The 21,772-nt window shown below is 44.8% G+C and overlaps 1 protein-coding gene across 1 annotated transcript in view; it reads left to right on the top strand.

Moving 5' to 3' along the window:
• Positions 1 to 21,772, top strand: part of Aopep (aminopeptidase O (putative)) — a 304,401-nt gene that overhangs the window by 222,104 nt on the left and 60,525 nt on the right. The window contains exons 12-13 of the mRNA XM_059262759.1: positions 13,625 to 13,693; positions 13,796 to 13,870. Of these exons, the coding sequence (XP_059118742.1) occupies positions 13,625 to 13,693; positions 13,796 to 13,870 (144 nt within the window). The remainder of the gene's footprint in view (positions 1 to 13,624; positions 13,694 to 13,795; positions 13,871 to 21,772) is intronic.

The following is a 21,772-nucleotide window of genomic DNA, read 5'->3' as shown; positions in this document are numbered from 1 at the left end:
GTGTGTTTGATCAACAAGGCACAGAGGCATCTGCCCCAGAGCCAGAGACCTAGGGGGAGCTGTGGAGATTGACTCTGGTATTTGCCATGTTCAACTAGGAGGCCAAATCAAGTCCCAGCTCATTTACAAGTCAGCAGGCTTGTGTGTAAGCAAGCCATGTGATTGCACTCACATGATGCCCTTCAGAGTCTAGCTTGCCACTCATAACAAGTAAGACTGCCCTGTAGGATTTCACTGTAATGAGACTGTTTCATTGAGAGAGCTCTTTAGAGAGGACTGTGTAAAATCAGAGAACTGGTAGGAAGATAGCTGCTGGGAGTATAAGTCTGTCAATGGGAGCCACCTAATGCTTTGTAACAGCTGCCCCAGCCTCTCTGGTTAGTTTTTCCTCTTCAGCACTGACCCTCAGAAACGTAATGTCTTTCCTGAATTCAAGGAGCAGGCCAGTGAGTTGGTGCCTTGATCTGCCTGGCATCACCTAGCATCATTGCACATCTTGATGGTAAAATCAGCATCTAGGGTTTTGAGGTAGTGGCTCCCGATGGGGCCTTCCTTCCTCAGTGCCCAGAGCATCTTGTTCCAGCTCCTGCCACCAGAGTATCCTGCTTCTAGAGAACAGGATCGTTCTTCCTTCTCCATTGTGAAGAACCATTATGTGGTACCAGATAGGTTTGGTGTTTATACGGTGTGTTTCTTGGGCACGGCCTCCTCTGCGTCATCTTTTCTAGAATCACCAGCTAGGGACCTGTCTTGGAGAACCATGCCTACTTTCCTCGCCATGGTAAGATGAGCCCCTTGAGAAGTGCTGTTATCTGCCAGCCCTTGAAGGTCTAGCTAGTGGCACAACAAGGCCCAGACTAAGGTCTTTGGTAATTTTTAGCAGTGTTTTTTAACCTAATTCAGCATAACTCCATCTTTGCTTCTGGTGAACATAGGTACCACAAAGGCACATATTAGAGGACCCTGAGCAATGGTGATTGCTTTTTCTCCTTGAACCTGTCTTCTCCTTTTCTTACACTGCAGGGCTTCTCCAGTTCACATGAAGGGCATACGAGCTCTTCTCTCAGCTGTCTTTAAAGGTCAGCTCTGTGTGTGGCCCGGAGCTTTGCATGGGCAATATGGACCTTTAGTGCACCCAAGAGCTCATTGTTTCTGGCATGAGTAGCTGCAGATTACTTTAGGTTTTGGCCTTTGGTAGATACAGCCTACTCTCCGTTGAAATAGAAACCAAATTAGATAATAAATGTCCGACCACCAAAATGAACAAATGAGAAAGGCAAATGGTCATAAAAAAAAAAAAAACTTTCTGTATCAGCTAAAGCACTGAAGGGATGTTATCTGCATCCTCTTGGCTTTCAATGGTGAGTTCCCATCTCAGGCCCCTGGCTTTTGTCCTCTGTGCTGAGACCAAGGAGTAGAGGAACACAGGTGGCAGCCAGCCAACAAGTGTGTCACAAGTTGGGGTAGGTTAGTGACTGTCAGACCACCCAAGTCCAGATGTGTTTACAAAAGGGCAGTGTTCCTGTCACACACCTCTGTATGGAAGTTAATGTTCCCTAATGAGAGTTTAGGTCACTCAGCAGAGGACCTGCCCTTCCGGGTGTGTCCTCTGCCTGGACCTTTACAAACTGATAAGTCCTACCTCTGGTCCTGCGGAGCTGTAGCTGCCATTGTCACAGTGTAAGCTCCAAATGGTTTGACACATAAAATGCAAGATGACGTCACTATGCGGTGAATGAACAAGACTGCAGGCTAGGTGAAGGGGTCAACAGTGTCTCCTTCAAGCTGGTGGTTTCACAAGCCACTTTATTGTGAGGTTCCGATAAGCAGTGGTGATATTGTATTGAATTCAGGAGGTAGTTCAGATGTTGAATGTAGCTGTGGAGCCAGCTTTATTACCACTGAGCTGTGTGACACTGAGAGGGCCCTTGTCGACACCTCACTGCTTCTGTGCCCATCATAGGTGTGCCTGGTCACCTCTAAGAGGAGTGCCTTTCTCAGCTTGGAACCTGAATTGTGCTAAATTTGAGACTCAGTGTGGTGGTTGGGAGGAATTTCACCTACCTTCCTGCATGGTGTTCTATAAACTTTATCAAGATACACTGTTTCCACTTTCCTTTTAGCCTTTTGAGAGATGACGGAGAGGAAGCCCGAGTAATAGGCAGATTACAGGGCCTGTCTGCCGATGACTAAGGAAGGTGCTGGTCTCAGGTGCAAGTCAGTTGTCCACAGATGTTAACCTGTCTGACCAGTGAGAGATGAGAAAACTGCACTGGGCTTGTTAGCCTTAAAATTCCTACAGATTGGTAAACACTACTGGTCCCCCTTCATTGAGAGAGAGAAAAGCAAAATGCTCCTTTATGTCTTTTGTCTGAATGTCCCTGAAAAGGAGGCCCAGTAATGTTGCTGTTTAAAGGACAGGCCGGATACAGAAGAAGCCTCCTTTAATTCGGCTTATTGTTTAAATCATTAGAGTATTTACTGCTCACAAAGCAAAACACACTGAACCAGCGATGCCGCCCACATTTGTGAGAAACTGCCATACTCACAGCAGAGCACAGTGGCGGTCCTTACATTGAAAAAGCAGAACCTATTTGGGGTTGGGATGATCAAACCCAGATGCTTTTCTAAAATTATATTTTCAATGCGTTTATATGTCTGTCACAAAGTGTGCTACATGCTAAAAATACTTTCCTTTGTAGGCCAAGGGAAATTGCTAACCACACTGAGAGAACACACATAAGATGGTTTTTAAGTGTGCTAAGGGCACCCTGGTTGTTACCAGCCTCAGCTTCACAACACACCACCATTCGTGCCCCAAAGCATCACAGTTCAATTCTTTTTTAATTTCAGCAACTTTATTGCCATAAAAACATATGGGAGGACAGCCAGCGTCAATACATAGAACCTAAGACCAGACTCCATGGCAGCCAGTGAGCAGGACTCACTGGAGATGACACCTTCAGTGGTGCTGTGTGTCTCCTGGAGTGGAGAGTCACCCTTTGTCAGACAAAGGTTTAACCTCGTTCTCTCTCCTACACCCTTCCCTGGGGATGCTGTCGCTTCTGCTCTGTGCCACCAAGCAAGTGTGCGCTTCCCTTCAAGACCTCGTGTTTATCATGAAGTCTATTTCTCCAGAATTCTCACTGGCCTCCCTGCCTCAAAGTGTGTTTCTTTTGTCACTGGTTTTGTAGTTAGGAACATCTGCCTGAGTTTCAACAAATCCTCCAAGAAACTATGTATGGCAAACCCAAGAATCTATAGTTGTCTACTATCTGAATGCAGTTTTTAAATCTCCAGTGTGTGAGTCTTTTCTGTCACTTTCCAGCTTACTTTTTTTTTTTTTTTTTTTTTTTTTTTAAGACAGAGTTTCTTTGTGTAGTTTTGGAGCCTGTCTTGGAACTCACTATGTAGACCAGGCGACTATGTAGCCTGGCCTGGAACTTACAGAAATCCAACTGCCTCTGCCCTTCAAGTGCTGGGATTTAAGGCATGCACCACCATCACCCAGCTCCAACTTACTTTTTAAGACTTTTTAAAATTATATGTCTAGGTGTGTGAATACCACATGTGTGCACATAGCCAAAGAGGCCAGTAGAGCACATCTGATCCCCTAAAGCTAGAGTTACAGATGGTTGTGAGCCGCTGGATGTGGGTGCTGGGGACCAAACTTGGATCCTCTGGAATAACAGAAAGCACTCTACACACTGAGCCTAGGCCCTCTAATTTTGGTGGTGTTTGTTTGTTTATTTATTTGTTTTTGAGTGAGACTCTCACTAAACCTGACGCTCACTGGTTACTAGACTGACTGGCTATCAAGCCCCTGGGATTTTCTTCTCTCTGCCTCCCAGTTCTGGGATCATAGCCTGGTTTTTATGAGTTCATGGGATCCAAATTCAAATCCTCATGCTTTCAAAGCATGAGTTTTACCCAAAGAGCCATCTCCCCCAGCCTTAAGAACTGTATTTTTAAATATAATTTAATTCTTTCCTCTTCCCCATTTTGCATATTAGCACACCCACTATGAAAGCAAAGCCACCATTTTATTGAAGAGGCTCTACTAGGTCCATCCTGCATGATAACGATGCACTTTTACCCAGATGTCTGCAAGATAAACATTGTTGTGCCCTTTTTATAGCTGAAGAAACAGAGTCTGTCTAACTTGGAAGCCCGTGTTAACTAGTATGTTGGGTTTCTGATCTTTCTGCAGCTGAATCTTGTCGAGCTGATAGATTCAGAGAGCAGTATAGCAGGAGTGTCACATCTCACTATACAGTCTTTGTTTCTTTGTTTTGACACAGAGTATTACTATGTATCCCAGGCTGGCCTTGAACTCTTGATTCTCCTGACTTGATGTTACAAATGCTGAGATTACAGATGTGACCACCACATCTGGCTTTGTTTCCCCATATTCCTGTAACAACAGATGGCCTATTGTTTTATATAAGAAGGGGCTAGTAATGGAATTATTGATTCTCCTTTGTAATAAGAGATATGAGAAAGAAAACCTGCTTCCTCCTATCTACCACATGTCAGTGGAAGGGACAGGTGCTTGTTTGCAGTGGTTCAGATGGGCCATATCTCTACAGGCTCCATCCAAGGACACTAGGTTCCTGCGGTTGTCAGTTCAGGCTTTTTTATTGTGATGTCACAACCCAGTTATTTTTGAAGCCTTTGAAAGTTTACTTTGGTTCAAAATACCAGACAGGCTTTTGTCTCCAGGAAAAAGGTGGGGGTGGGAGGGGTAGAGGAATTAAAGATGACTGTTGTGTCTGCTTTGTACACCATCTCATTCCACCCTCAGTTAAGTGTGTGTCTCTCACAGTCTCAGAAAGGTGGTGTGATGTGCGTGTTCAAGAAGCCGAGACAGAGTGCCTCAGTCCTCAGGGGTGCCTCGCCCATTACTCCTGGGCTTCATCCTGAGACAGTGAGGCCAGATTCACAGGACAGCATTGAAAACAGCAACAGCTTAGTTGGTTGTGCTAGCCTGTTTTCTGGTGACCTTAAAACCTCAGACAGCAAGGCAAGGAAGAGAAGAAGCAAAGCTAAAACAGACCACAATGTGTGTATAATAGGTTAAAACCCACACCAGGAAAGCAGTCAGGACAAGGCGGCGCTTGGTGGCAGGGTGTTCACCTTGGGTTCCATGGGTAACTCAGAGAAGGGGAGACTCCTAGGAGACTGCTAGCTTTAATACAGTCTGAGGTACCTAATAGAAACGTAAATTGTCTGATGGGCTCTTGCACTGTGGCTCTAAGGGGTGCAGCTTTTCCCTGCTGTCTGACTGCTGAGCACAGAAGCTGTGCTGTGTGTAGAGAGGCTAGAGAGCAGTTATGTTTGGTATCTAGAGAACAATGAGGGCTTGCTGCTTGGCTGATCAATGTGGGATCAAGTTCACATTCCCCAGCACCCACTCTCCCACCCCCACACACAGTGGGTGGAAGCAGAGGAAGGGAGAGCAGGTCCTTTTTCACCCTGGGAGATGTGAGCTCTGGCTTTCCTAATATGGACACAGCTGGTCCTGGGGAGCATTAAACATTGATTTAATCCACTACTGGACGAACATCTCAGGAAGAAGAAAGAGACTAGTAACCAATAAGCACAGGTCATTCCATTGTGTTCCCACAGTACCCCCTTCCATGGAGCTTAGTGTTTGGTGAACAAACATCCTGGAAACTGGCTTTCTGTCATAATTATTTATATGAGAGTCAGAAACCCTAGTCTCCAAAGGTAGTAGATTTTACATTCTGTGTGTGTGTGTGTGTGTGTGTGTGTGTGTGTGTGTGTGTGTGTGTGAGAGAGAGAGAGAGAGAGAGAGAGAGAGAGAGAGAGAGAGAGAGAGAGAGAGAGAGATTTTTATAATACTTGTTAATGGAGATGATTCAGGCCCAGTCTTCTGTTTGTAAATTGTGACTTATTTAGGTTCCTTTTGGAGGCCTGATGGCAGGCAATCTAGTCTAAGTGGTCAAATTTTATCAAAGAATAGATTTTTCTGGGGACGTAGACTCCCTAATAGCCCCTCCTTGAGGGGTACATAGAGCAGTGGTACGGCCATAAACACACACTTCTGTATACCGTACAATACCATACCATATCATACCCCAGGAAGTGATGGGAAGATATCCATATGTGCTATTGGCTTTTTAGCTAGTAAAATACCAACAGACCGTATATATGTGCCTTTGGGGAGATGTTTATCATTAATTATCCCAGAGCGCTTGCATTTACGTGCGTGCGTGCGTGCGTGCGTGCGTGCGTGTGTGTGTGTGTGTGTGTGTGTGTGTGTGTGTTTTCTAAGTAAGGGAATCCATTTGGTCAGAGCAGGCTGCCCACAACTCAAGGAAGTCAGCCAGCATGTACTCTTTAATGAAGCAATCCTTTTGAACACAGCAAAGGGTCTTTTCTACTGGCATAGACTTCCTCCTGATTCTAGGCTAGCTCTGTAATCAGAACATGGGAAATGCTACCTTCTATGGACAGTGCTATAGGCCAGTGTTAAACTAGGCCACCTGAAGACAAACGTTAAGGTCTTTGTGCAGGACCCAGAATTGTATTAACCATGGATCTCAAAAGGACTCCTTGTTCTGCATGGAAAGATTATGGGAATCCTGTACTTGTTTTAAGTCTTTTCATGCATATGCTTAATGCATGCCTGTGTCTATTCCTAAATACAAGCTATGGGAAATGCTCCCTATGTCAGACCATCAGCCCATCCTCCTGATCACCTTGTCCCTCCCCTTCTGCCCACGGAAATTTGCTATTTTAGAGCATGATATGTGGTCACCCTCTATTTTATTGACCTTTGAAGTTGGATTCCTTCAAACATCTATAATATTTTTTGGAAGCTGTTAAATATGGGGCATCATTAAAACCATCCAATCTGAGGCATAAATCTTAGTGGTCGCCTATATGCTGTGATTTGTAACACCCCCACCACAACACACCTACATACCCACACACCCCAGCACACCACATATCCACCTTGACATACACAACCATCCTGAGACACATACCCTAACACACTCGCATACCCATACACATACACAATCTCCACCCCTACCCCTCATACAGTGATTCTCAAAGAGCATTTAAAGGTAGGAACCACAGGTGGAGAGCCCCTGTATGTAATTTTGCATTTCACCTATGACCACTCTTTAAGATTATAGTGTCTCTGAGTGAATGTCAAAGTCACGTAAAGAATTACAGTCAGGGGCTAGGAAGATGGCATAGTCAATAAAATGCTTGCCATGGAAGCATGAAGACCTAAGTTTGATCCACAGAACACTGTAACAAAGCCCAGCCCTAGGGAGGAAAGGCAGGCAGATCCCTGATCAGCCAGCCTATAGCTAACTTGTCAAGCTCCAGCCCAATGAGAGACCCTGTCTCAAAAGCTAAAGTGAACAGCTCCCAAGGAACAGCACCTCAAGTTGAGCTCTAGCCCCAACAGGGGCATGCACATGTGCAAGCATGTTTGTATACACATTAAAGAACTACAACCATACTCATGGTGAAGAGCATGTGATGATGTCTCTTTCAGCAGATGTTATAGGGTTGGATTATATTTTGTGGCCCCTGTTTTGACCTGGGGCTAATCAGATCCATATAATAAACAAGGTTTTTCAAGTGACACTGTCACAGTAGATGCTCCCTTAGTTCCAATCAAGACCCAAGGGCCAGGCTATATGAAGTAATAAAGGCACTGGAATTAGCTGAGTCCCAGTGTCTCCATTCTTAAACTGGGACCTTGTGTAGCACAGGCAGAGCAGTTTGGGTGTGCAATGCTGTGTAAACTGCTTCTGTTGGAACTGGGCTGTTCTGGTTTTCTACCAGTTATAAGGCTCTGTGGTCTCCGACAGCTGGTGCTTCAGTGGTAAGATCCAGTCCCTCGGGTTCTAGTAGCTGCCTTGCTTCTTAATTCTGATAGTTACAACTTGATAAGTAACAACTGCTTCCTGTCTTGAGTACCTGACATGTAGCATTGTGTTACTGCACTCTGTGAGAAAGATGGCTTCTTAGAGATGTCACACAGCTGATATGGATCCAAACTCTGACAGACAGCCTGTCCAAGTACTCCCAACAGCAGACCATGTTTCTGCCTTGTCTAAAGGAGTGTCCTGAAGTCATTGTGGTGTCCTGCTCCTCTTTGTTGACTAAACCTGGTGTTTTCTTCTGCAGTAGGGTCTCCATCATGTTTGTCAAGTAAGTAACTCGACCATGTGTCCAGTGTCCATCCTCCTGCCAGCGTTGGCACCATTAAGATAAGACATTGACACCTGTGTGCTGCACACCTATCATTACCTTTACTGGTGGTGTTTCTGTAGCTAGAGTTTTCCTGACTGACCCACAGTCAGGACAAATCTCTGACACCCGCCAGTCCTACAGCCATTCAGACCCAACCAAATAAACACAGAGACTTATATTGGTTACAAACTGTATGGCCGTGGCAGGCTTCTTGCTAACTGTTCTTACAGCTTAAATTAATCCATTTCTATAAATCTATACCTTGCCACATGGCTCGTGGCTTACCGGGATCTTCACATGCGGCTTGTCATGGTGGCGGCTGGCAGTGTCTCTCTCACCAGCTTCCTGTTCTCTCAATTCTCCTCTCTGTTAGTCCCACCTATACTTCCTGCCTGGCCACTGGCCAATCAGTGATTTATTTATTGACCAATCAGCAACACATTTGACATACAGACCATCCCACAGCATGTTTCCTAACATTTTCTTTGACCTTTGTAAAGAATATAGTCATCATCATATGGCCTTAGCTTTACGCATAACTTCCAAGTGCTGTGTTAATGGAGAGAAATGCTGGAAATATGGCATTTTTGCAGCCCATCAAGGAGAAATGGAAATTAAAGGGGAAAAATAAAATCCCAATACTTTATTTATTAATACTTCTCCTGCCCAAAATGGACTTAAGGCAGCTTCCAAAGCAGATAAGCACAGCAGAACTTGGCAGGAAGATGGGTGAGGAACATAGCCAATATTCAGCAAACTGTCCCTGAGGTTCCTATCCTGGCTAGGAAGGGTCCCCAAAGCTCCCAAGATTTTCGAAGATTGATAATCTACAGTGATGAAAACAAGCCAGGAGCCTAGTCTGACCATTTCTACCACTGATACCAGAGAGAGGTAAAAATGACATGTAATAGCCCTCTTACTGGTAAACACAGCAGTGAATCTATGAGGCCTTTTCTCTCGCCGTCCCTCCATAAAGGTCGATGGCATTTCACCAGACCTGCATGGTAAGAGACTATTCCTGGAGCACAGGAAGATGAAGTCCAAGGCCAGCTTTGTGGAGATCTGGCTGAACCTAAGAATGAACTGTCATGTCCCCGGGGGGAGTTTAAGCACCAATAGTCCAGGAATATCTGGGAAGTATGTGTGTGTGCGTGCTGTAGGTGTGATCTATTGTTTGTTTGTTTTAGTAGCAACACTATTAGTTACCATATCAGAGAGGATCATTAGGTGGCCTGCTTGGGACAGAGAGTACAGCCCAGTAGTGGAGTCCTTGCTTCGGATGCATAATGCCGAGGCTCAGTCCTCAGTACTAAAAGTATAAGAGGGGAAAAGGAGACAGACGGACAGTATCTTACACATTGTCCGCTTGGTTGGGCTCTGCATAGGGTTCTAGGTAACACTGATGAGTTCAGGGCTGCACTTACAGACAGGAAAATGTAAGTTTAGGCAGGGAGCAGAGCCCAGAGTGGGCCATCTGGTATGAGCCATGCTTCTCTTATGAAAATTATGCTGTGGAATTACATTCACCTAGCAGAGCTAAATCGCCATCAGAAAGAAACTAGGGCCTTCATCCTAACACTGATGAAACAGACAATAACATACAAGCCATATACAGTTCTTCTAAACTCAGAGAAAACAGTGCATAAGGTGTGTTACATTCATGCAAAATTTAAAGCTGTAACATTTTGTCAGTCTGCTCTTAATCCTGACTTGTTCCTGCTGCTTACTCTAAAGGTAACTCTAGTTCCAGACCCCATGGGTACCTGTTGTTTTGTTTTGTTTGTTTGTTTGTTGCTCAGACTGGTCCAGAACTCACAGTCCTGCCACGGCCTCTCCAGTGATGACATTACAAATGTGGGCCACCAGGCCTGTGCATGTTAGTAACAGAACCCTTAGCTTGTTTGGGAGCCAAAGTCCTCAGCTTCTCTCTGCAGATGGTTCTCCCTTGGCTTTGCCCAGGGGAGCATAATTTTCTGTCTGTTGGAATAATTAAAGGGCTCCCCATGTTTGCCCTACAGGGTTTCCTGTGGACCCTCCTCACTCCTCTGTGCCGTGCTTCATTCACCAAATAGAAGCAGGAAGAGAGCACCCACCCCTCTCAATAAGAGATCGGCACCACTGCCTTTTCCTGTGAGAGGAATAACTTCCTCTTCCACTTTAAAAAAAAAAAAAAAAGATTAAAAAAGAAAACCAAAAAAGACGTTCTCTGAAGATAATCTCTGTTTCTGCGTTGAGCAGGGCTTTTGTTTGAAAGCAAAAGCGTTTCCTCAGGCTCTGAAATTGCCTTTGACTGTTACGAACTGCTTTGACAAAAAGTTTTTTTGAAAAACTTCCTTTCCAAATGTGCCTGTCAACTAGCTGAGACATTTAAAAAGATATAATTCAAACATAAAATGGTTTGTTTTTAAAGGATAGCTTGAAAGTGCTTTTGTCACGCGGGAAGATGCCAGACTATCCATTCCCAACTCATAAACAAGGAGGGATTTAGGTAAACAACAGAGAAATGTGTTCAGGTTGTGTTGAATAATTAAAAACATTAATTTTTTTAGTGTTTCACTTTTTATTCTGGGTTAAGTTCAGCCCCCAAACACCATTTTGAGATGTAATTTGAATTGCTGGTGTATAGGGACCTTTCATTTTCTGTTTGTTTTTTTTTTAAGTCATTTAGAACTGTATTCCTCCTTTTTTTAATTTAAATGCACAATTCTGTGCTTTTTACAAATGGTGATATTCTAACAGTTAAAGAAATTGGAGTTAATTAGAGAAGTAATTGTAAGATTTCACACACACACACACACACACACACACACACACACACACACTTGAACTGTGTGCCATGTGTTCCTTTGTCCCTGTGTACTTCTATTCACTTCCAATAAAATTTTATTACATTTATGTATTTACTTATTTAGTGTGTGAGTGTGTGTTGGCACAGGTGCCATGGAATGAGTGTGAAGGTCAGAGGAAAACCTTTGGGAGTCGGTTTCCTCCTCCCACCATGTTGGTCCTGGGGACTGAACTAAGGCTGCCAGGCTTGGTAGCAAGTGCCTTTATCCACTGAGCTATCCAGGTCCCATTCACTTTTAAAACATTGAATATTTGTTGTGTGTTGGGCAGTATTGTAGTGACTAGACAAAAATCAAGGACAAAAACAACAGGATGTTGCCCTTCCAGGAGCTTAAAGTGTGGTTAGGGAGGCAGATATTTGATCAGTTAATAATAAAAATAAATAAATAATAGCGTGCGAGATGGCTCAGTAGGTGGAAGTGATTACTGCCAAGGTTGCAAGGTTGACAGCCTGAATTTTATCCCCATATCCCACAAGGTAGGGGAGACTTGCCCAGATTGACCTCTGACCTCTGACCTCCACATCGTGGCACAGCTTGTGCACACCCACACCACATACCCACATACCCACATGATAAATTAAAAATAAATAGCCACAAAAATTGTACCAAACTAAGTGAGCCTAATGTAGGATGTGGGCTTTTTTGCAGCATCTTAACACTGGCTCTTCAGGTATGGAAATGTAGAATGTAATTGCATTTTATAAAATACACGATAGTAACGGCAGGATAATACGCTTTCTGAAGATCTGAAAAACTTAACTGCTCTAAAAGTGAGGTCTCAGTGACAAAGAGTGAAGGAAGCCAATACAGGCAGGGTGCTATTAGAATACTGGGGATATTGGAATTGGAACTTGATAGTCCAAGTGAGGAGGGACCTTTCAGACATGATACTTCAGGTAAGAACCAGAGGCAGGCAGTGTGTTTTCAGTAAAGCAAAGCGATGGAATTGCAATTTCCTTTGGAAAGACACCCGTGGCTTCTCTATGGGAGGGAGTGTGGATAAGGGAACAGGCTGGGAGGCATGCAGACTGGGCCCCAGCTTTGGAAGCTCAGCCTAAGTCTCCTGCTCCTTGTGTTGTGCCAGCATGGAAAAGACTGTGTAGGTGGGGCCAAGTTCCAGATCTGTGTTCCCAAGACATTACCAGTGGTTCTGTGGGTTTGTAGATTTGAGAACAATCTCACATGTGAAAATTATAAGGCCAGCAATAAAAGCTGTTGTATACTATCCAGCTTTCCCAGGTTCTTGTAGGTGTCTGTGTAAACTTAGTTTGTAATAGTTATCTTTCTTCCTATTAATAAACTCTGCATTGGGCTGTTTGTATTAGTGTTTCTAAAGGTGGTAAACACCCAAGGGGAATAAATGAATAAAGGCAGTGTCTGCCAGGGTGAATATATATTGATTCTGGAATTATGAGTAGCATGAAGCTTGAGTAGTTCAAAGTTCTCTTTCTGTTTAAAATTAAGTAGATCTGCATAATGCAATGTTGGTGATTTACATGTTTATATGTATGCGAGGCTTTCCAAAGCATTAACCATTTCTATGATTTCCTCTTAAAGCAGGATAAACTTGGTTGTGATGGAAGGATAGTTTATGTAAAATCACTAAATATGTGTAAGACACTTAGCAAATATGAATATGCATTTTAGTACCTGGATAATGAGGTACAAAACTGACTGCATCTACTTACATTCTAGAGTTAGGTTTTGGTTTGGTTTGCGTTTCTAGAAATAAAAACACCGCTAAGAATCCCCGACTCGAGCAGGCCTGTTGTTTATTTTAGGACATAAGCATCTTTAGTGGCCTCATGAGGGTCCGGCTGTGTTTGGGAATGGAGGGTACAATAAAGTTTTCCACTCTGATGTCTCATTAAGCAGCTCCTCTTTGTGTAAAGTACTCTGTGGCAAAGTTGCTTCTATTTAAAGTCTCGAGTTTGATCTTGGCTTTGATCTAAACCTTTTGATCTTGAAAGAAGGATGGAGTAGCAATAAAGAGGACCGACAGAATTTCTTTAAAGAAAAGCGATAAAGTTAAGGGCGGTCAGAGTCAGCCAGCACCGGCAGCAGGACAGCCTTTCCTTGGGCCTGGCTGGCACGGCAGGCCGACGAGGAAAATGGGGCGAGTCCGTCCTTGGCCGCGGAACAGGACCGCCCCCTCCACCCTCGTGCTATGCAGGTCCAAAGCTAGACGTGCACGGGGGACTCCCCAGTCCACCTGCCACCTTGGAAGTGCTAGCAGGAAAGTCGCTTCCCCTGGGAACCCTGGCTCAGGGTCCCTCCATCCCTCAGCGGGAGCCGCAGACTAGACCGGGAAGTGTGTGTCGGGGAAAGGGTGGGGGTGGATGGATGGATGGGTGAGGAGAGGCTCGTGGGGGCGCAGGCCCGGGCAGAGGGTGCTTCCGAGAACAATAACACCCCGGACCTGGGAGCCTACACCTTTAAGGCAGGCCCCGCCCCGCCCTGCGCCCGCCCGCCGGTCCGCTGAGGTGTCGCTCGTGGCGCTGGGCTCGGGTGAACTTGACTCGCTCTCCCCGCAGGCGCTGCGGGAGGAGCGCGAGGCCGAGGACTGCGCACCGAGTGGGCTGACAGGACGAGTGGGCTCGGAGGTGAGTGCGGCGGGCGGAGGTGGCAGCAGTGCAGGGTGCTCCAGGTAGACGGACGCCCGCACCTCTCCGCCTTCTTGAAACGCTTTTGGATTTTGACTTCAGGTGGCGAAATGGATTCGTGTGAACCGCAGACCCCGAAAACGCAAACGAGGGAAGCAAGAAGTCGCCTTTGAAAAGGTAGGGGCCCTGGAGGACGCTGCTGGCTCCGGCTCCTGTGTGCTGCCTTGTGTCCAGGATTCAGTCTCTGCTACTAGAATAGCATTTGGGGAGTTTGTGTTAAATTTACGGCAAGGAAGCCTTCCCCCGGTAGGCTACTGATGAACGGTGTCCGCCGCCGTGACCAGGACGGAGGCCTGTGCTCCTTACACTGCAGCCCTGCCCTGAGAAAGGAAAGCTTCTTCCAGGCAGACCCCCCAGGCAACAGTACGTGAGAGCCCACGCAGGCAGTGTAAGAAGTGGGCAACTTCAGAGATGTCAGGACCTATTTTCCTTTCTGCCCAGCAAGTGAATTTATCCTCCTGAATTTAGAATTTTAGTACTTAGTTGTAGACCTTGCTCCCTGCTTCCCCTTGTGAATGCGTGAGGTTGAAACTTGATTTGTCGTGTGATAAATATTTTGAAATCAGGTGAGTAGCCTATCAGCCCTTTTTCTTACTGAAAAGGGGGCAAATGTTAACGACATGTTTTGGTTTTGGCAGCTTTGCTTAAATCTACTTTTGCAGTTGGGGTGGTGGTGGTGATAGCGCCAAGGGACTAAAATAGCAGTGTGTTGTTGTGCTGCCGGGACGGTGATGAATCACTGGGTTCTGAAGCCAAACTCTCGCTGATAGCGATCTGCCAGCTTCTGTGATGTGTTGCCTTAGTATGGGCATCGTGGCGTCTGAGAACGTGCATGAAACTCACAGTAATGAAGATGTGGCACTTCAGAGTGCACTTAAGGGCACTCGGGGCACCTGGAGGAGCCCTGGCAAAAGAGCTAACTGAGCATAATGTTGCTGGCATGCAAGGGGCCAGAGTGTGTGAGAAGTGCCCCCCACGCCAGCCATGTAAATAGAGCCGTGTGTGTCCACTCAGTCGAACAGTGGTAAGAAACAGAAGGATTTGGGGTTGTACCTTGGCGTGCTATAGCAGGTTATGGCTGGTGAACTCTCACAATTTAAGTGGCTTTAAAAGGTTTGTTACTAATGAATGAGATCACGAAATATCTAAAGAGTGAAAAGCATTATTTTGTACCTAGCACTTGAACAGATGTTTGTAGGTATAATTATTAAACCAAAAAAAAAAAAAAAGATCAGCCACACATGGAAAAAGGAGAAGCCATTATAGAGTACTTGATATCACCTCTACCAAAATCTGAAGCAGTAACTGTCTCTCAGAATTGGGGGGGTGAGAACTGAAGCATCCACCTACGAATACAGTGGCAGCCCTTCCCCAGCCAGCCCTCCACTGTGCCCTATTAGAGGTACTGGAAGATGTGCCTCTAACTTTCCTTCCTAGACAGTGTGGGTAGGGGTTTTAAAGAGCTCGAAGGTGGGTTGGATGGCCTCCTTCCAAGGGGTACGAGGACACTGGATGCTCTTGGTGGCTGTGTGTCTGTGTTGGTGTCCCCACTTATTTCTCCCAGGTTCAGCCGGGGCCATGGAGGGCTTTTCTTCTCTTACACCAGGGAGAAGTTCCGTGCTTGACGAGACAAGGCAGGCACTTTGAAGGGCCATGTGAGCGGTGAGATCTATGACCCAAGAGCATTAGAATGGGATCTGAAAGGCACAGGATCTAGGGGATATGTGTCCTCTACCTCTAAAATGTAGGTAGCACTCTAGGTGAGTGTTCAACCCAAGTCTAGTACTAGGACTTAAGCCTGTTGCTGGTGGGAACCTCAGTAGATCACTCACTGCTGATTCTGATAACTTATTTGAAAAAAAAAAGTCCGCTGAGCCTGACTTGGTGACTCATGCCTTAAATCCTAGCACTCAAGAGGCAAAGGTATGGATATCTTTGAGAGTTCAAGGCCAGAGACTGGTCTACAAAGTTCCAGGACATTCAAGGCCATGTCAGAGACCCTGTCTTAAAATAAAATAAAAATGAAACCAAAATTGCAAATGTCTGTTGGGCCACAAGCAGGCTGACTCTGTGTCCTCTCTGTGTCCGCACTGTGCGTGTGTCTGCTTTCTCTAGTTTGGTGTCAGGTGCCCGTGTTCTAGACCCCCAGCTGCTGCCTGCTCCTTTGCCCTCTCTTGCTGACCAGGTGTCCTCCTTCCTATCTTTCACTCCTCAAGTGTCCTCCACCTTCAGGTCTCTCTCAGGAGTTGACCTGGATTAGACTGGACTGGACTGGGTACATTTGGTTGAATGGTCCGTGGGCCAGATCTGAGTAGCTTTGGTTAAGTGGCCTGTGTTAACTAACTATGCCAGAACTGGAATGTTTTCCTTCCATAGGCGGATGCTGCTTTTACTGCCCGGTGAAAAACAGGACCTCCTGGCTGTCTTGAGAAAGGAAAACAGACATGGCAGCAGGCCAGGTTCGGAGATGTGTGGAAAGAATGTCATCTTGCAGGACACATTTGTTTTCCCCTTAAAGAAATTGTCCCAGGCACTAAATGGTGGGCACAACTTGAAATTAGCTGAGAGTTTCAGCCAGAAAAGGAGCACAGTCTGCCTGTGCTCGGCTGTGAACAAGGAGACAGAGTAAGTTAAGTGACTGTGCCACTGTGTAAGTGATTAGAATGCCTCCCCCCACTCCCACCCCCTGGCCCTTGTGAGCTGCTCTTTCTGGCCGACCCTGCTTGCCAGAGAGCCATCTTTAAGGACTTTACCTACCTTTCTCTCCTTTGCATCTTCTTGGGATGTTCCTCGATGTTCATTTCTACGCTGCTCTAGCTCCCTCCATACTGCTCTGTCCACAGCGGCTGTAACTGAATTCTCAAGGCTGTTTCCTCTCTCTGGCTCCTGGAGTGTTTCTCCATTCACTCTAGATTTTCTTCTTTTTCCTGTTGTTTCAAATGTATATTATTTAGTTTGAATAAATTTTACAACCAAAAGGCAAGAACATGAGTGGCCCACAGAGGACAGTCCCAGGCCAGCTCTGTGGGACTGGTTACAGTTGTGATTTCAATAGTGAGAAGTATGTGTGTTAAAAAATAATAGCTTTTGCTATATGATCTTTTGGCTTTAGAAGAACACATTAACTTTTAGCTCGGAGATTAAACACAAATTGTGTATCACCATTAGAAAGTAAGGGCTGATATTTTAAGGTATATGCATGTCAATAAAGTTTAGATAACTTCATTATTCTAAAAATTAAAATATACAACACAGCAGCACTTTATGAAATAGTATATTTTAAAGAAAATGCACTTGTAGTGAGATTGCTCTTCTTAAAGAAAATTTCTGTTGTTAGACTCAGAAGACTCCACCTTCTTGGTTTTCTGTACATCTGATAACTTACAGAAAACGGCTCTTGCTGTTTCCATTTCTAGCCTTGGTGTGTATGCTAAAATCAGAAGTATTTATAGGCTTGCTTTCTGGCCACTGGGGGTGACTCAGAAAGCCATCTCCCATGTCTGTGTGCCTGAAGCAGACATCCAGGGTAAGATGGGCTGGCCTTTGTGAGTTCTAACTATCACTGGGAGCCGACGTTCACTCCTGTCAGAACCTGGAAAACAAAACTTTGGAACTTGCAGTTTGCTGAACCTTAGAGTGAAAAGTCCAGAGTATAAAATAACAACTGAACAGGAGAGCGCGAGGCCAGTGGGCTTCGTCAGGCTGTTGGCTCTGTGCTCCCTGATAAACCCTGGAGTCTGGGAGCATGTTTGCTTTGCTTTTACGTCTCTGCTCTTGTCACACGCTTGACTCGGAGCCGTGCTCTCCCTAGTAGTCTCTGTAATTCACGACGATTTTTAAATCTGTGCAAACCCAGGGAGGTCTGCATGTTCAACACCATTTACTCCTTTTGAGGTGCATTGTACACTTTGGCTGCAGTTCTGCTGTGAGAACACTCAGGATGTTTTAAAGGTAGGTGGTTCAGGCTTTAAATGTTTTACCATTGTGTGTCTTTTGTGACAAAAGTCTGTTATATTCAGTTGTAATTCTGGAAACCGGTATTTAAGTTGTTTGTTTTCTTTTTTAAGTTACTTTTTCCTGGACCCACAGAGGCAGTGGTTCCTATTAGGCTCCACTTGGAGCCCTCAAAGCTCAAACCAGTAAACCAGTCCATGTGAACTTGGGGCATGCGACCAAGTATCCCCACTAACCGGTAGCCACTCCCTGTACCCAGAAACCTGGTGGGTTTGGGCAGCTACTCTGATACCTGAGTCAAAGCTCCCCTGGAATTCCCTAGGTTTGGTGCCTGTACCTCTTTCTGAGAGGACTGTTGCTCTGTGAGAATCCATAACTAGTCTGCACTTGCAGAGCCGTGGTCTCATACAATAGCTTCATTGATTCTTGATTTCCATAGAAAAGCTTTATGAGTTCTAATGAATCACCAGCCCGCCCTTCTGCACCTCCTCAGTGAGTGGCTTTGTGTCCTGTGTGTCTCCTGTGCCTTTGGATAAGGACTTACGTGAGTGATGGGAGGCAGAGTAGTTTAGGAGAAGTTGTGATGAAGAAATCAGGCAGAGAGAGGTGTGTTTGTGTTCATTGCATGATGCTGCAGAGATGCCGAGGAACTCCCATGTACCTGAGTCTTGTTTCTGCACCTCCTCCTGCCGTTTTATTTCTTATAAATCCTTAACAAATACATTATTGAATATTCTATATCCAGGTTTCAAGTCAGATCAGATTATGCTAGATTCTTGACATTTTTTGCTTACTTTAAGCTGAACCAAGAGAAAATTGCTGATAAAATATATTTTTGTAACCTAAGAAAGACAGTTTGATTTGTGTGATTTTATACTATTAAATTCTCATCTGTCCCATAGATTATTCTTTTTAAGAATCTGCAATTTAAAACCAGAAAAAGACTCTGACGAATCTGTGTATCGTAAAATCCTTGCCAGCTTTAAGCTGGTGTAACAGGAAAATTAAAACGATGGCCAGCCTGGCCTCAACACTTGCATGTAGCACACAGTCACCACTCATCTTCATGCGCTTATTCAGAGAGTCTCTGTATGGAACCATTAACTCCTCAGTAGCTAACACTTGCCATGCGGCAAGCGCAGTTCTGAGTGCTTCACATGCAGCAGCTGATGCAAGTGTCCCATTAAAGCTTGTCACAACCAGCAGCATGCACTAAGACAGTGCACACCGTCGGACTCTGTGTAAGTAGGTGCAGAGTGAGCAAGTCAAATAATTGCTGTAGAAAATAATGTTTGGGCTGCATCTTAAATTCTTATTAGTCCTCGACCACCAGCACAAAGCGTACATTTCTAAATTAAGAAAATCTCAACCAGCATGTATTTGAAAACACTTGAAAGAGTGCAGATAATTACACTTGTGTTGATTTTAGTGTGTTTGATGCCAGCCACCACCAAGTCTTCCACGCCGAGAAAGATGAAAGCTATTTTCATATAAAACATAAGACTTGGGCTGGAAAAGGGAGGTGGGAGAGGAACATTTTTGTGGCTTTTTAGTTACTTTTATAGGCAGCATTAATTTCATTCCTGTGACAGAATGCTTTCATTGGCAGTCATTCTAATCTTAGGCATTTTAATGAGCTGCTGTTTTGTGCCTGGGCTCATATGGCACTACTAAGATGTGTTATTTTTAGTAGCACCTACTCGTGTCACCTTGGGTTAGGACCTGTCATCGTTTCCATTAATCATGTGTTAGAGCAGGCGGACACTTGAATGTATTCAGCCCAGAAGCCAGCCAATGTGAATCTGATATATATTCATCCTTGAATCCCTAGCAGTCAGAGAAAACCACACATGGCTCCATGAGTGTTTGTGTGTAATTGATTAGATGATAAAGCCCACAAGTGGTATTTACTTTTACAATCATACTTTGATGCTGCAACTTTTTAAAAAAACTGTTATCTAGTCGGGCAGTGGTGTGCACACCTTTAATCCCAGTACTCAGGAGGCAGAGACAGGTGAATCTCTGAGTTAGAGGCCAGCCTGGTCTACAGAGTGAGTTCCATGACAGCTGAAACTACACAGAGAAACCTTGTCTGGGGAGGGGAAGCAGTGAAACAAGAAATTTTTACCATCTTGTTAAACTGTGCTACTTATTTTGTTCTTTACTGATAGAATCCATGAAAATATACTGGTCAAGATTTCCTGGCTTTCCTGGAGGTGTTTCTTTGGTATCTTCTAGAAAGAGGGCTTGGAGGCAGCAAGACTGGACCTGATATTGGCCCTTGGGTTTGTCACATGGCTTTTGTTTTCCTCTGAGAATCCTGTTATTTAAATGGCCAGTTTGACCCATGTACACAAAGTGATAAAAAAGCTTGTTTTGTTTTTGTATGAATTGGTGAATTGGTTTTGTCGGGTTTTTTTTTGGTGGCGGGGATTGGGGGCAATGTCTGGTTTGGTTCCCCAGTTACCTTTCATAAGCACCCTTCTTTCTGCTTTCGTATTGATTCTGTGATGTGAGCAAGAAGGAAATTAGACACCATTTCTTTTCCCTCACCGTTTATCATGTGATTTGAAATATCCTTTTACTTCCAAGTAAATTTGTATGAAGCTGTGACCAAGCTGTTCTTCATTTCACATTTGCAGTTCCACATACCCCACTTTCGGTCATTGTCGGTAGGGCCAGAGGTATATACCTTTGCTCTTGGTGGCACATACACCCTCAGGGTGTCCCCTTCACTCTTCACACCTTAAGTCGCACATAAGGTGATGTCTCTCCCTTCCTTGTGGTTTTTGGAAGCTGACTCTGGTGTCACCTTTTTGGGAAGGGTTTGGTGACAGTACTGGGTCACAGCTGTGTGATGGCAAATCTGTCCCTAAACCTGACCTTCACTTGTATTCATTTATTTGCTATCATTTCTTTTCTTGAATCTTTTTCCGGTGTCCTCTTTGTACTGTGTGCTTAAGATGTTTGAAATGTAGAGACTTCGTGTCTCTTGAGCTGACTGAGACGTGGACATTACTGGCTCCACAGGTGATAGGCTCTTGGCCCCACTCAGAGAGGGTGACTGAAGAGTAAAGGAGCTTTCTCTGCTGGAAAATTTCATCTCTGTTCTGTTTTTCTCTCACAAAACCCTGGGTTTGTATGTTCTAGGCTGCATGCTCACAGAAAAATACACAGAAAAAAAAAATACCTATTCCTCAGTAATGACTAATGTAGAAAACGCAAGTCAGCCATCTACCCAGCACCTTGTCTTGAATTTGTTGTACACAAAGCCCTCTGTCACAAGCTGCTGGAAAATGCCAAGGAAACATGAGCTGTCGTTTCTGGCTATGGGAAGATACAACACAGGACACACCAATGATCACGTTTAAAGGAGTGTGCAGTAAATAACCCAAACCGCACAGCAGGAGCGAAGGCTGCCACTGTCTGGTGAGCTTCACCTGAGGACATTCTGCACTCATGTTTCGTGCCTGGACCTTGTTTTGATAAAGCAACTTCACACACACAGGCAGGAAGTTATGGTGGGAAATTGAGTAACTGAATTAACTGAATCCGTTTTGATAATTCTGCCTGGCACAGGGAGGGGGGCTTTGAGTGATCTGCGTGTGAGTGGTGGTGGTCTTTTTACTTGAGAATGCATTTCTTATAATAAATGCCCTCTGGTTTTGCATGTGAGACTGGAACCCGTCACTCAAATTCTGCCAACACTTAAGAATCATGTGACCTTATCTCTGATCATTCTTTACCAAATTCTATTTATTTAGGCAACTTTGTTACTAACTTTATTTTATATCCATGACATACAAAACCTGGGGCAAGGAGTAGAGGTTATAAAAAAGGAATTAGAGAAAGCAGACTGGAAAACAAAGCTGATGAGGTCCCTGACAGGGGTGCAGGGAAAGCGCAGTAGATGGACAGAGTAGGTGTGGTCTCTGGGCTGATGGCAGGATACTGATGTGTTCTGCTCATTGACTCTGGTTATTTTGTAGATCTGAGGGGACCTTGATTCAGATGGTCTTCTGACCAGATAAAGTGTGAATTATCTATTGCTCACAACTCTGCAGT

This window comes from Peromyscus eremicus, chromosome 5 (genome assembly GCF_949786415.1).
Source record: "Peromyscus eremicus chromosome 5, PerEre_H2_v1, whole genome shotgun sequence".
Lineage (NCBI taxonomy): Eukaryota > Metazoa > Chordata > Mammalia > Rodentia > Cricetidae > Peromyscus > Peromyscus eremicus.
The sequence above is the reverse complement of the archived record's forward strand: the minus strand, read 5'-3'. Positions and strand labels throughout refer to the sequence as shown.